General features: G+C 41.5%; 1 protein-coding gene across 1 annotated transcript; it reads left to right on the forward strand.

The window, feature by feature from the left end:
• The first annotated feature begins 3258 nt into the window (after nt 1-3258).
• LOC306767301 (uncharacterized protein) lies at nt 3259-8548 on the forward strand. The gene is made up of 6 exons (XM_079255234.1): nt 3259-3624; nt 4871-5144; nt 5881-6216; nt 6619-6698; nt 6800-7700; nt 7795-8548. The coding sequence occupies exons 2-6, from the start codon at nt 5001-5003 to the stop codon at nt 8050-8052; spliced, it is 1719 nt and encodes a 572-aa protein (XP_079111360.1). The 5' UTR covers nt 3259-3624; nt 4871-5000; the 3' UTR covers nt 8053-8548.
• The last annotated feature ends 3910 nt before the right edge of the window (nt 8549-12458 follow it).

Consider the following 12458-nt stretch of genomic DNA (forward strand, 5'->3'; position numbering starts at 1 on the left):
CTCCCCACCCGGAGAGGGCAATCCACCCTATTCCGGCTTAGGACCATGGTCTCAGATTTGGAGGTGCTGATTCTCATCCCAGCCGCTTCACACTCGGTTGCAAATTGCTCAAGCGAGTGCTGGAGATAACGGCCTGATTAAGCCAACAGGACCACGTCATCTGCAAAAAGCAGAGACCCAATCCTGAGGCCACCAAGTCGGATCCCCTCAACACCTCGGCTGCGCCAAGAAGTTCTGTCCATATAAGTTATGAACAGAATCGGTGATAAAGGGCAGCCTTGGCGGAGTCCAACCCTCAATGGAAAAAAATCTGACATACTACCGGCAATGTGGACCAAGCTCTGACACCTGTTGTACAGGGAATGGACAGCTCGTACAAGGGGGTCCGGTACCCCATACTCCTGGAGTACCCCCCACAGGAGTCCCTGGGGTACTCGGTCAAATGCCTTCTCTAGGTCGACAAAGCACATGTAGACTGGTTGGGCAAACTCCTATGCCCCCTCCAGGACTCCAAAGAGAGTATAGAGCTGGTCCACTGTTCCACGACCAGGACAAGGTTTTATTAAGCCTTAAAACTCTGCTACATCATTGGCAGCCCGTGTACTTTTGCTTTTGCTACTCTATGGGCTAAACCATGATTGACAGCTTACCCTTTAAAGGATCTATGGATATTTCCAGACATATAACTCATCCATGATGTTTACAGTCCATCAACAAAATATAATGTTTATTTAGAGATTCTACATAGTATAGCCACAATGATAACAATATTATTTATGACATTGGTATAATAAAAAAAAAAAAATCACTATCACTACTATATAATAAATATCTAGTTTGACCCATAAAGTACAATAAGACAGCTTCCTGCCAATTGTTTTTCTCTCGAAAGCCAAGAATTGGGAAAAGAAATAGCAGATGAGAAAATATTTGCTCACTTTTTCTGTGTGTTTCTACAATTTACTGTTAGTAATAAATTCTGTTGTGTTTTTTTGTTGGTCTTTATGGCGCTATATTAATATTGACATTATTTTTAAATCATTTTAGCATTTATAATCTTGACAGTTGAGGCTGTCCTGAAACAATATAATGTCTTAATGTCAACTGTGTGTAAAAAGGGTTGAGGCTCTACGTGCATTTTCACATTAAAAAACAAACAAAAGAACAGACAAACCAAAGACAGGCTAATTTTATTGGAGTGTTTGGGTTAATATCACTATTAGGTATGTATGCTAAATACAAAAGTAAGATTGTGATATGTTAACCTTCATATTTTGCACAGACAAATGGTATCTTATCATCGACCTTTCACCCTTTCATCAGTTTAGCCTGTATTCCAAAGTGTGCATCTGGATTGGGAATCATGAGGCGAAAGTAAAAGTCTTGCAAAGCTAGAAAAAAAGCTATGGAGTGAAATTCAATAGTTCCTCTGAAGGATACACATCACGCATTTTGTTTTGATGGAAGGTTCAAGGCTTTCCTGCTACTGGAAGCAAATCTCTTCCAAATAAGATGCTACAACTGGCTGACGTGTTTAAGTTGTTATTCAGAACAGATGTTCTTCTGTGCTTGTTTTTTGTGCTAATATTGATGCAATGTATGTCTGAATATATCCATTTTATTAACAAGTGAGTGTAAAGAAGAAAAAAACAGCAAATGTTACCAGCATCCCTGCACATTCGCTGACACTTTCCACATTGTAATACTTGCTGATTAACATTGTTGTTCCCACATGCCAGCCCTCTGCAACACATAAAACATTTCACATCTCCAGCATGTGTGATAACAGCTCATGATACATTTGCAATGAAGCTTTCCTCTAGTAGATAAACTGGCACGTCTGAAAGACTGAGCAACTGCCTCAAACGTCCTCGCCAGTCTGTTCACTGGTAACAGTGAATTTGGTTCTTAAAGGTGGAGTATGTAAGATTTTCGATATTTTCAAAATAAATCAACTAAAAAAATAACTACAATTATAATTAGATAGTTTTTTTTTTAAACATGTAGGCTCCAGTCTGTCCATATTTGATGTGTTATTAAATTACAAGTTTAATTAATGACAAAGACCCTTCTTAAATGTTTGCCTAACAGTAAAAAAAAAGTGCTTTTTGTCATTTGTCATTAATTAAACATGTAATTTAATAACATATCAAATACGGACAGACTGGACCCTACATGTTCAAAAAACTTTCTAATCATGATTGTAGTTATTTTATAAATTTATTTTGAAAATATTGAAAATCTTACATACTCCACCTTTAAGGGGATTAAAAGTTAACATAAAAAGGTATAACAGCAAATGAACTCTTTTAAAGTTTCAATACATTTGTCAGACATGAACATTTTAGTGACCACTCCACTCTGCTTTACGTTCTAGTTAAATTTTGCTATTAATATTTTTGCTCATAGCAGGATCTGAACTCAATCTTCTCTTTGTTTTCCAGAACACTTGCTGTGCCATGCTGCTGTTGTTGCCTCAAGGTAAAGTAAGGACAAAGGTTTGTTTGGGCTTTAACCTCTTTCCTCAACTCTCACATGGGTTTGTGATATAATATGGAAAACAACAGGTGGAAAAATGGTAATCATGGGTCCTTTTAGACTCGGAAGTCATTTTGGTCATCACGCCAAGTGCTAAACGTTGAAGCTTCTTATGTGGGGACACCAAAATTCCCAAGAGGGCCTCTGATTATTGGACATTTGCAACTGCCTTCAGATGTCAATACAAACCAGGGAGATTAGACAAGATCCCTGGTTGAAGTTGCTCCAGGATATTTAGCTCCTTTGCACATTTGCAAAATTAAACTACAACGATTATATAAAATCTAGGCTAGTTTCCTAAATGTGTTTTGAAATACGGATCCCAGAGATCCTGCTAAGTGAATCACAAAATACATTTATGGATATAAGAATGTACAGCATGACTAAAATGTATTAGAGACATACTTGGCACCCCTATTTCGCGACTATCATCAACGAAAATATTATTGACTGCGACACATTGTTACTCACTGTGTCACCCGCACCCATTTGGCATCCCTCGGAATAATAAACAAAAAAATCGTTTGCAACACGACATGGTCACAAGACAAAATCTGCCCAAGCATCCTAAAGCAGAGTAGCAACAGACAAGCCTATTGGCCGAGAGACGGCAGCAGCTGAAATAGCTTTGTAAACACTTTCCCTGCCTCGCTCCGTGCGTCCTAGTAATTATAGCCAGGATGCTGGTGACGACAGTCGTCCCATCGAGACCTCAAATGCTGGAATAAATTTGACATTATGGAATTTGATCCCGAGTCCGAAGGCGTGCCCACGTAAAGCCCAGGGTGGATGGTATAAAATCTGGGGACCCCGGCTGGAGCAGAAGATGTTTGTCATTTCAGCTTAAACGCGCAGGACTTTACCTCAGTACAGTCAGGAGGAGAAAAGGGGGGTGGGGCCTTTAAATTGAGTCCGTGGCGCTTTACGTAACACAGCTGGGGGGGAAAGTGAGTGGAAGCAATGCAGAGAGTGTAGGCCTACTTTACAGTCTGGCGTCGTGAGGAGTGAATGTCAGCAGAGCGAAGAGCGCCTGGATTAGATTTGATTGAGGATTTTTTAAACTGGAATTTCTCCCTGTACTGGCAGGTAAGAAGACTGGATTTAATAAAAGCCTAAATAACAATATTGTTTATTTACGGGGGCCAGTGTGGAGCGATCTGATCTTTAAAAACGTCTCAGATAAAGTCTACAGAGACTTTAAAACTAATTTGACATTTGTCATTAGATTTTACTTGAGTCATGATCAGGCCATGTTTTTGCTTGTCTTTGCTTCTGGCATTGAATCCCTCCTCCCTCCCTTGTCCACAGGACATTCAGTCACTTTACTATGCATAGTTACAAGATTATTAATATCTGTACTCTTGCATCACAAGTGAGGTGGGGGGCCTGGGACATTCGGGCACCTTCGACAAGGATACTTGTCATTCTGATGGAAACAACAACAACAACAAGACTTGGATGTGTTTATTTAATTGACATTAGCTGAAGCAGTATTCTGATTATTAGTGCTCCCAGTTTCACCAGCTTTTACGGGACTGGATTGGTGGACTTGAATGCAGCATCAGAGATGTCACGGTTGAGTTTTAATGTCAAGTTCTGAGGAAAGATGAAGAGCGGAGTTTGGATTTCCGAGTCGTTTTAAGGCTTGTGCTTCTGTACAAGGAAGGGCAGATCTATAAATTGCATTAATACATCGTGCTGCATCACTGGATGTTGTACTTTTGGTTTCAAATGAGTTTAAAAGCAACGACAGGCTTACACAACTGACACCATGTGCTCACAGCTGGGTCAGGTTCCGAACCGAAGACACCCTCCCTGCATGCTTGAGATATCTTTTTTCTTCAAGTGTTGCAAGGTGTAGCAGAGGTAGGCTGGAGGTCAAAGTGACCAAGAGTCTAAATGCCTCCTCCAGTGCTGTCATGTAGTACTCATCCATGTGAGCTGCAGAGTTACTGAAGGCTAATACGCCTGTGAATTTTAGAGAAGAATGCCAAAGCAAAGGGGGGTAAATATAACCTTTGTGAGTAGAAAGCATAACAACATAAAAGTGATTTAAGCAGCTGAGACAAGTGAAGATAAACTTGGATGCATTAGGACGAAAGATAGAAGGGAAAAAAGGTTTTATTTACAGTTTGGCAGACATAAGACTTCATCGGTGCTGCAGCTTTACTGTCAGCTAAAAACCAGAATAGAATAGAATAGAATAGAGCAGAATGGTAAATTACATATGAACATGTGGAAAATAAGAAAAAATCAAGCTGTTTTCCCTCTTGCTTCGTGTGTGATGAATTAAAGGGCCCTTTTTTTTTTTCTATGTATTTGACGTTTGTAGGGTTCCCAAGCCATCAATCCTTTCTGTCCCTCGCTGGCAGCCCCGACATTGACCTCTGACAGGAAAGTGAAACAAGAGAAAGGGGAAACTGCCATCTGAAAAGGCCTTTGGGCATTGAACTGCCTGCGTCATGGCAGCCATCGATCTGGAGGTTGGGCTTGAGTGCAGTGGCCGGGGGTGGGGGCAGGAAAGGCCAGAAATGACCGACAACTTTGACTCAGAGATGCAAGAGTGGGAGGATCAGCTGCAGGACATCCAGAAGAAAATCGAAGAGGTGAGATTTTGTATACGAATGCTGGGATGTGCCACGTCAGTCTCCGTCATACTTTGCTCATGAATCTTATTGTGTCCATAAACATTTGGCCTGTAACGTGCACAACACAGTAGGTTATAAGGAAAAAGCACTGATCCATCCCTTTCACTATTAAAGCCTTCACATGACATCACACTTTGACAATATAATAAAATTTAAGTAATTATATTTTTCTAAGGAAAAATTGAAACATGATTCAGAAGTTTGTGTTCATGGCAAAGGAAGGAGTGAAAAAATTGTGACTGTTTTTGTGCTCCCTAATGACTGTTAATTGTGTAAAGTGTGTGTGTAGTCAATAATAAACTGCTGGCAGCAGGCAACCTCTTGGTCATGTTGGAGCAACAGCACAGACAAATGTTAACAAGCTAATTAAACTGGGATGTGGTGACAGTCGTGCTGGACACACACACAGTTTCTCTGTCACTCACGCACACACACACACACACACACATACTCACGCGGTCTGAAAGGGGATACTAAAGGAGGCACCAAAGGTTTGCGATGGGATACTGAGAGTCGTGTAAAATAGAATAATCACCAAAAAATGTTAGCTAGAGCAGTGATTTTGCGTTTTCAAGACTTTGCTGTGTAAACCTCACACATGGCAGAAGTATTTTTTAGCTCACAAAAGTGAAGGGATAAAGAGATGGAAAATGGAGGGAAGAACTTGATGTTTTTTACTTGTTTTGTTTTACAGCTTTACAATGAAGTTCAGGCCCGCAGAGGAGCAAACGACATCTCCAGTGACAACCAGAAAAATGGCAGCTCGTTGGAGTGTGGGCTTGGTCACCATGGCGATGCCCTTTTTGTGCCCGGCCACTGCAGTGAGAATCACCCCGGCAATATAACCAAGCCACGTCACTATAGTAACAGCTACGACTGCAGTGCTGATGGGTACGACTGCGCTGTGAGTCATCAGAATGGCTACAGTTACTGCCGCTCCAACGGGGTCTCAGAGATTGGAGATTTACTGCAGGATTATTTGGGGAAAGGGAAGCAAATAAGCCGGAAGAACAACGGATCTCGCCACGTGGTAAGTAGAGGTGGTTTCCCCTCCATGTGCCTCATTCTGTTGGCATTTGCACATCTGAAGAAACAAGATCGGTGGACATGATATGAGTCAAAGCTGTGGTTCTAGCAGGAAGATATTGATTACAGTTGCCCTCTAGTCTGCTCACACAGACAGGTTACCAGATACAAGTTCGTTTCGCATGATCGCCCAAGTCTTGCACTTTTCTGACACCTGACAGAACAGTTGAGAAGATGTTTTAACGGTTCACATGGAAGACAGCAACATGAGCGGATCAGAAAAGATTCAACTGTGCTATTTTAAGTGATGATCATGACTCAAGTTGATATTCTGTAGGGTTCAGTAAAGACAGACTCATCAGCCATCCTGAAAATGTTTTAAAATATATTTATTTATCTCTTTAAGCACTTCAGTGACACAATCAGGGTGAGCCAGGGCAACCCTGCACACCAGGATGAGAGCAGAAGACGACTGGAAAATCAAAGGTGAAATGTTTTTATTGTATGGAATATGGAATTAAAACAGAATGATGATTAAATGTATGTTTTTTTTTATCATTGGTTTTCATCTGTTTTATGTCAAACAGGCTGGGGCGAGAGCAGTTTTTGAGCAGTCCTGAGGAAACTGAAAACAGAAAGAATCGATTATGTAACATGAGGAGCTCCACCTGCAGAGATCGTTCCCCGAACAAGGAAAGCACAGTTTCAAAACCGCCTCTTGGACAAAGAGACGCTCCTGCTGCACAAGCACGCTCACAGCTCCCAGTTACAGCAGCTGAGTCTCCTTCTCAGGACAGGAAGTACTTCGGTCCAGGTGTCCTAGGAGACAAGAAATGCAGCAGCCCTTCTGTTCTGAGGAAGTTTGGAGCCATGCTGCAGGAAAATGAGGGCAAAATGCTCACCGAATCAGGGGTGGTGACCCATCAGGGCTCTGCCCCCGAGGCAAAGTGTCCCACTCCTATCTGTCAGCGCAGGGCTTTGGGAGCTGCTGGAGTTGCCAGCAGGGTGCCCGTGCGTGCGCCTAATCAAAAAAGCCAAGCAGATTCCGACGCGCTGACAGCAGAAATAGAGTCCAGCCAAGAACGGGGTTTAGTATTAGACTCCAGTCGGCTGAACTTCAAGGATCAAAGGGGATGTTACAGCAGTTCTAAAGGGTCACAGCCCAGTCCCCAGCAGGCCCAAAGGAGATCACAGGTGCCAGGGAGCCCAAAGATGAGACCCAGGGCTAATAGTGGGACAGATGGAGGGCTGGTTCAAGGGGAGAAAACAAGGAAGCCTGCAGCCCAACATGTGGACTCCAAAATGGACTACAGGGCTTCAAGTGCTTCCCCAGGAAGTCAGAGGATCAAGAGGGGGCAGGAGTTACCAGGTTGTGGCCGTTTGAGGGATGACGGACTTATTGAGCTGCTGGATATGCTTGAGATCCAACACGACTACAGCTCCAGTCCCAGGACAGGATACACAATTTACAGACAGGAGCCACAGCAGGTAAATTGTAGTCTGCTGCTTTATTTACCATCAGCTCTACAATCAGCAGATCTCTGATGCACACCTACATGTTCCTTGTGCTTCTCTCTCTAAGGTCAATCCAGCTGAGTTGTCCCCAGCCAGGCCCAAGAAGAGCTTCTCTCGCCCTGCACGGCCAGCCAACCAACGACCTCCTTCCAGATGGGCCAGTCGCGCTCCTACTGCCAGAATCACTGCCCCGTCAGGCCCAATCTACCGCCCTCCAAGCCCCCTGACTCGTACCCCAAGCCCCATGACCAGAACCCCAAGTCCTGCACCGAGGCACCGACCTCTCATTACCTATTCTCTCCAGCCCGAGACTGTCATTATGTGATAGGTTTCCATGTGAACCGCGCATGCTCCCATCCTGCCGGGCAAACTCTGTGTAAATAGGACAATTCTGTTAAACTGCTTCAAGAGTGCTGCAGAAAGATGGTTCACTAAATCAACCACAACATTCTCCAGTGTTGCTGTAGCTTTAAAGTTCCTCTGTGCCTGATCTTTGCCAACACATCAGCATAATGCATTGTTGCTTTCCTGCCTTATCCAAATTCCTATCTTTTTTTTTCTTCTTTTGTATTGAATTTAGGTGTTTTCTTTGTAATGTAATTCAGCATGCAGCCCTAGTTTGAGGGTGCATGCTCATGTGTTCGATCAGCGTTGAACTAACTTCAGCCTGGTCACCAGTGGGAGATTAAAATCGGACCTGTGCTCTTTGCAGCATTTTGCAAATTGTCAACAAGTGTGTTTGACTGTATCTTTATGTCAACATATATCCGCGATGTTCAAATAACAGCTGTGACAGATGAATCTTATACGCTTTTAATGTATTTTCATGGTAATAAATATGAAGGTTCTTTGATGTAAGACTCTGACTCTGTTTTGCAACATTGAATTGTCTTTTACCATGATGATGGCTCACATTTCAGGATGTTGATGACTTATTAGCAATGGCTATGGTCTATATCTGATAAAAGCAGACGCCTGTATGCCACAGCAGCAGCGGCTCAAGTGCTACAGTGTTAGTTGCCTCTGCAAAGTAGGCAATTAGTCACTAAACTCAATAAAATGTCATCTAGTTGAAAAGTATAAATACAAATTTTTACATAAAAACTGTCATCTTTTAGACTTGTGACATATTGCTTTGATTTGCTGGCTATAATTTCTTTGGCGTACATTAACACTGCAGTGTTCATTCAGGAGCAGTCGTGTTAACCATCATTATCAGGATATCCAATGTGCTGCACAGACAGAGATCACTTTTCACACTCTGTGTTTCACGCCTCATAAGACTGCATCAACAACCTCTGGCCTTGCCGACACCTCCTGCCCCGTGAAGGGTGAAGGAACGCACTTTCACACGCTCTCAAGTTCACACGCATGCGACACAAGGTGAAATAAAATGTCCATTGTTTAAAAGTACATTAAAAGACAAGCTGTTTTATGACTTGTATACGCACGTGCTCAGTGTGTCGCATATTGAGAACTTGGCCGTAGTGGCAAACGTGTGAAATGTCATGTAAAGACTGGATAGGTGGATTCACGGAAGTCCTTTGGCCCCATGATGCCTCGGCCCTGTCACCCAACCTCTTGGTACTATGTGGCACCTCCAACTGAAATAGCAAGCGTGACGTGTGTTTTGGTGCCAGAAATCTTAGCCTGCTGTCTTTAGAGGTATAAATAAAGAGCAGGAGGGGTGGGATGATAGTTCTCCTCACTGTCTCCTTTGCCATTTTTCTTTTATCTGGTCCATCACTATTTATACCAACCAATGAGACACGTCGTTTTCTGTTTTAAATAAACCTTTTCAAACTAAGGATTTATCTCCGTCATAAAGATATGATGTCTTTCCTTTATCTTCGGACAAAATTCCTGTAATTCCTTCTCTCACTGATATCTGGATATTACTTTGCCCACAGCTGCTTCCCAGCTTTAGTCTGTCTTCTTTTCATGTCTCTACATCCAGATTCATAGTGTGTGGAAATGATAACTGATCTTACTGGTTGCCACCTCCGCAAGCTGTGGAATTTTAACGAGGCGTCCTGTTGGCCATTACTCTGCTGTCCTCATCAGGCCCCCTACTAACTGGACCCCTGCCTGTATAAACTAACTGTGAAACTGAAGATCCCTGGTATAAAATCTGATAAAGGACTATACTTTCTTCTCCTTATTCGCTCTCCTTTCATTCCACTCCCATTGTCCCTGCCTCTGTGTGTCAATTCTCCCCCATTTGACTGACACTGCATGGCAGAACTTGGCACAGCGTGTCCTCCACTGTGCAGTCAATTCATGAGAGCAGCGACAGCCAGATGACAGAGGGAGAAAGGAGGGGAGCACAACAAGAGCGGACAGCTGAACTGTAGCTATGGCTTCTTTGACGTCAGCAAGTCAACTTAACACACCCACTTTGACCCCCCAGAGGAGGCGTGAGACCTCATCGAAATAAAGACTTTTTGGAGTTCCTGATAAGTGACACAACTGGTGTTATATGTCTATCTTATGTGTATACTCTCTCACAAACACATTTATGATCCATCTGCACAAACCTCTATAGCCATATTTACGATGTTAGTGCACCATCAGCATTTCGTGTCAAGGCTTTGATCATAGTAAAGGTGCTGATCTGCCCTTTTGAATGAGTTACTATAGTCTGTGTGTATGCATTAATGTGTTGCCGTCCTGGTACCAGCACACATGTATATAGACAGCCTGATGGTATCTGTCCTCTAAAAACCTGAACCCATGAGAGTAAAGCCTGCCTTTAAATCTGACCTCACCTCTATGAGACTAAAAAAAAAATATATAAATCAATTTGCAGCCTGAGTTTCATTGGTAGTTAATATTAACCGTATGAAAATGAAGGGATGGATGAAGAAAGACTGATAAACAGACCTAGTTCATAGATACATGTGGTATTTACAAAAATAAGTGAACATTGTTCAATGTCATCTTTTTTTAGATAATCCACAGTTACTCTAGTTGTAATTATCATATTATAACTTTAGTTTTAGCCCTGCGATGGACTGGCGAGCTGTCCAGGGTATACCCTGCCTTTGGCCCAAAGACTGCTGGGATAGGCTCCAGCTTCCCCGCGACCCTTCATCAGACTAAGTGGTTAGATAATGAATGAATGAATGAATGAATGAATGAATGAATGAACTTTAGTTTTAGCTGGTTTTTGAAAATGCTGATCAAATCCTCATTGAATAGATTCAGTCACCTTAGATGAGAACTGACCTCAGTTGTACCACATAGAACATGGAGGTATGACAGTGCCAGTCTCTCTTAGTTTCCTGCAGAACAATGTGTTAATCATGGTATTTAGATGATAAAATATTATTTGTAGTTGATGATACTGCGATTCAATTTCAGCTTATGAAGTCAAAAGATTATATCATACTATGTTAATTAAAATTGTGACTTTTTGTATAAAATAGAACCTAGTAAGTAAATTAAAAGAAAAAATAAATCAATGCAAGGTAACGTGGACCTTCCTTATTGATCTCATGATATTATTGTTTTTAAGCATGTTTTTGATCATAATAATCGTGGGCTGAAAATCGGATTTGATGACAACCCTTTTGCAGTCCCAATCTGGACAAATATCAGAAGAGGTAAAATTTCTGTTTAAACTGGCTCACAGAGCTGCACAGTAATATGATGTTTACCATCATCATGTCACAGCAAGAAGGTTGCTGGTTTGAACCTCTGCTGAGGCCTTTCTGTGCGGAGATTGCATGTTGCTGTCTGTATGTGTGGGTAGGTTCTCTCCGGGTACTCTGCAATCCTCCGGCTGTCCAAAGACAGTTGGTGATACTAAATTCTCCACAGGAGTAAGTGTTAGCCTGAGTGGTTGTTTGTTTCTGTGTGTAATAAGCGCCTACAGGAACTGAATGGATGGAAGTTGGAAAATGTTAAAGCTCTATATTTAAGATTACAGTGGAGTTTTGAAGAAACAGAAATTATTAAAATATTACATAAAACCTTTCATTGATATCAGTGGTAAATGTAGTAAGATCAAGGAAAATGGTATGGACTTTTAATAACAAAGACACAAAACTGTATTGTCAGGATGAAAACAAAAGCAATTCCAGAAAATTGTTCAAAACGATGAGGGGAAGGAGCTTCATAGTTTATTTTCACTGAGATTAGATTTAACATGTCACTTTAATACAATAAGAATTAAGATATTATTTCAAGACCAAGGTTGCTCAACTAGAAGAGAATAGAAAAGGCTGAAAAAAATGATGAATTGTTACCCTCCTATCTTCACAATAATCTAATCTTGAGCTGAATAAGTCAGGATATACAGAAAATAATAATATGGTGTCATTAACTGTGGGATAGAATTATCAATGTGTTTGTCACAAAGGATGGTCCAATGTTTTGTACACCAAAGAAGAAATTCAAGCTAATGTTGAGCTTTTTCTTTGCATCTAGTTCATCTAAACATAAAAGGGCAGCGAAGCTTAATGTTAGAGGGTCACAACACAAGTTGCATTATATCTTTATATGTACATTTTACTGCTATTTTCATTTGACCTAAAACACGTTCGTCTCTTCTAGCATATTTATTAAATAGCCTATGAGTATAACACAGCTTACCCATGATACATTTCTGTTTTTCCTGTTGAACTGTGCAAGATTGAGTAAAGTAAAAAGCATATAGTAATAATTGGTTGAACACATGAAAGTCTCAGATTCTTTCTTTTCTCCTGTCGCCCGCATCCACCTGTCCTG

The sequence above is a fragment of the Telmatherina bonti genome (assembly GCF_933228915.1).
Source record: "Telmatherina bonti genome assembly, chromosome: 16".
Lineage (NCBI taxonomy): Eukaryota > Metazoa > Chordata > Actinopteri > Atheriniformes > Telmatherinidae > Telmatherina > Telmatherina bonti.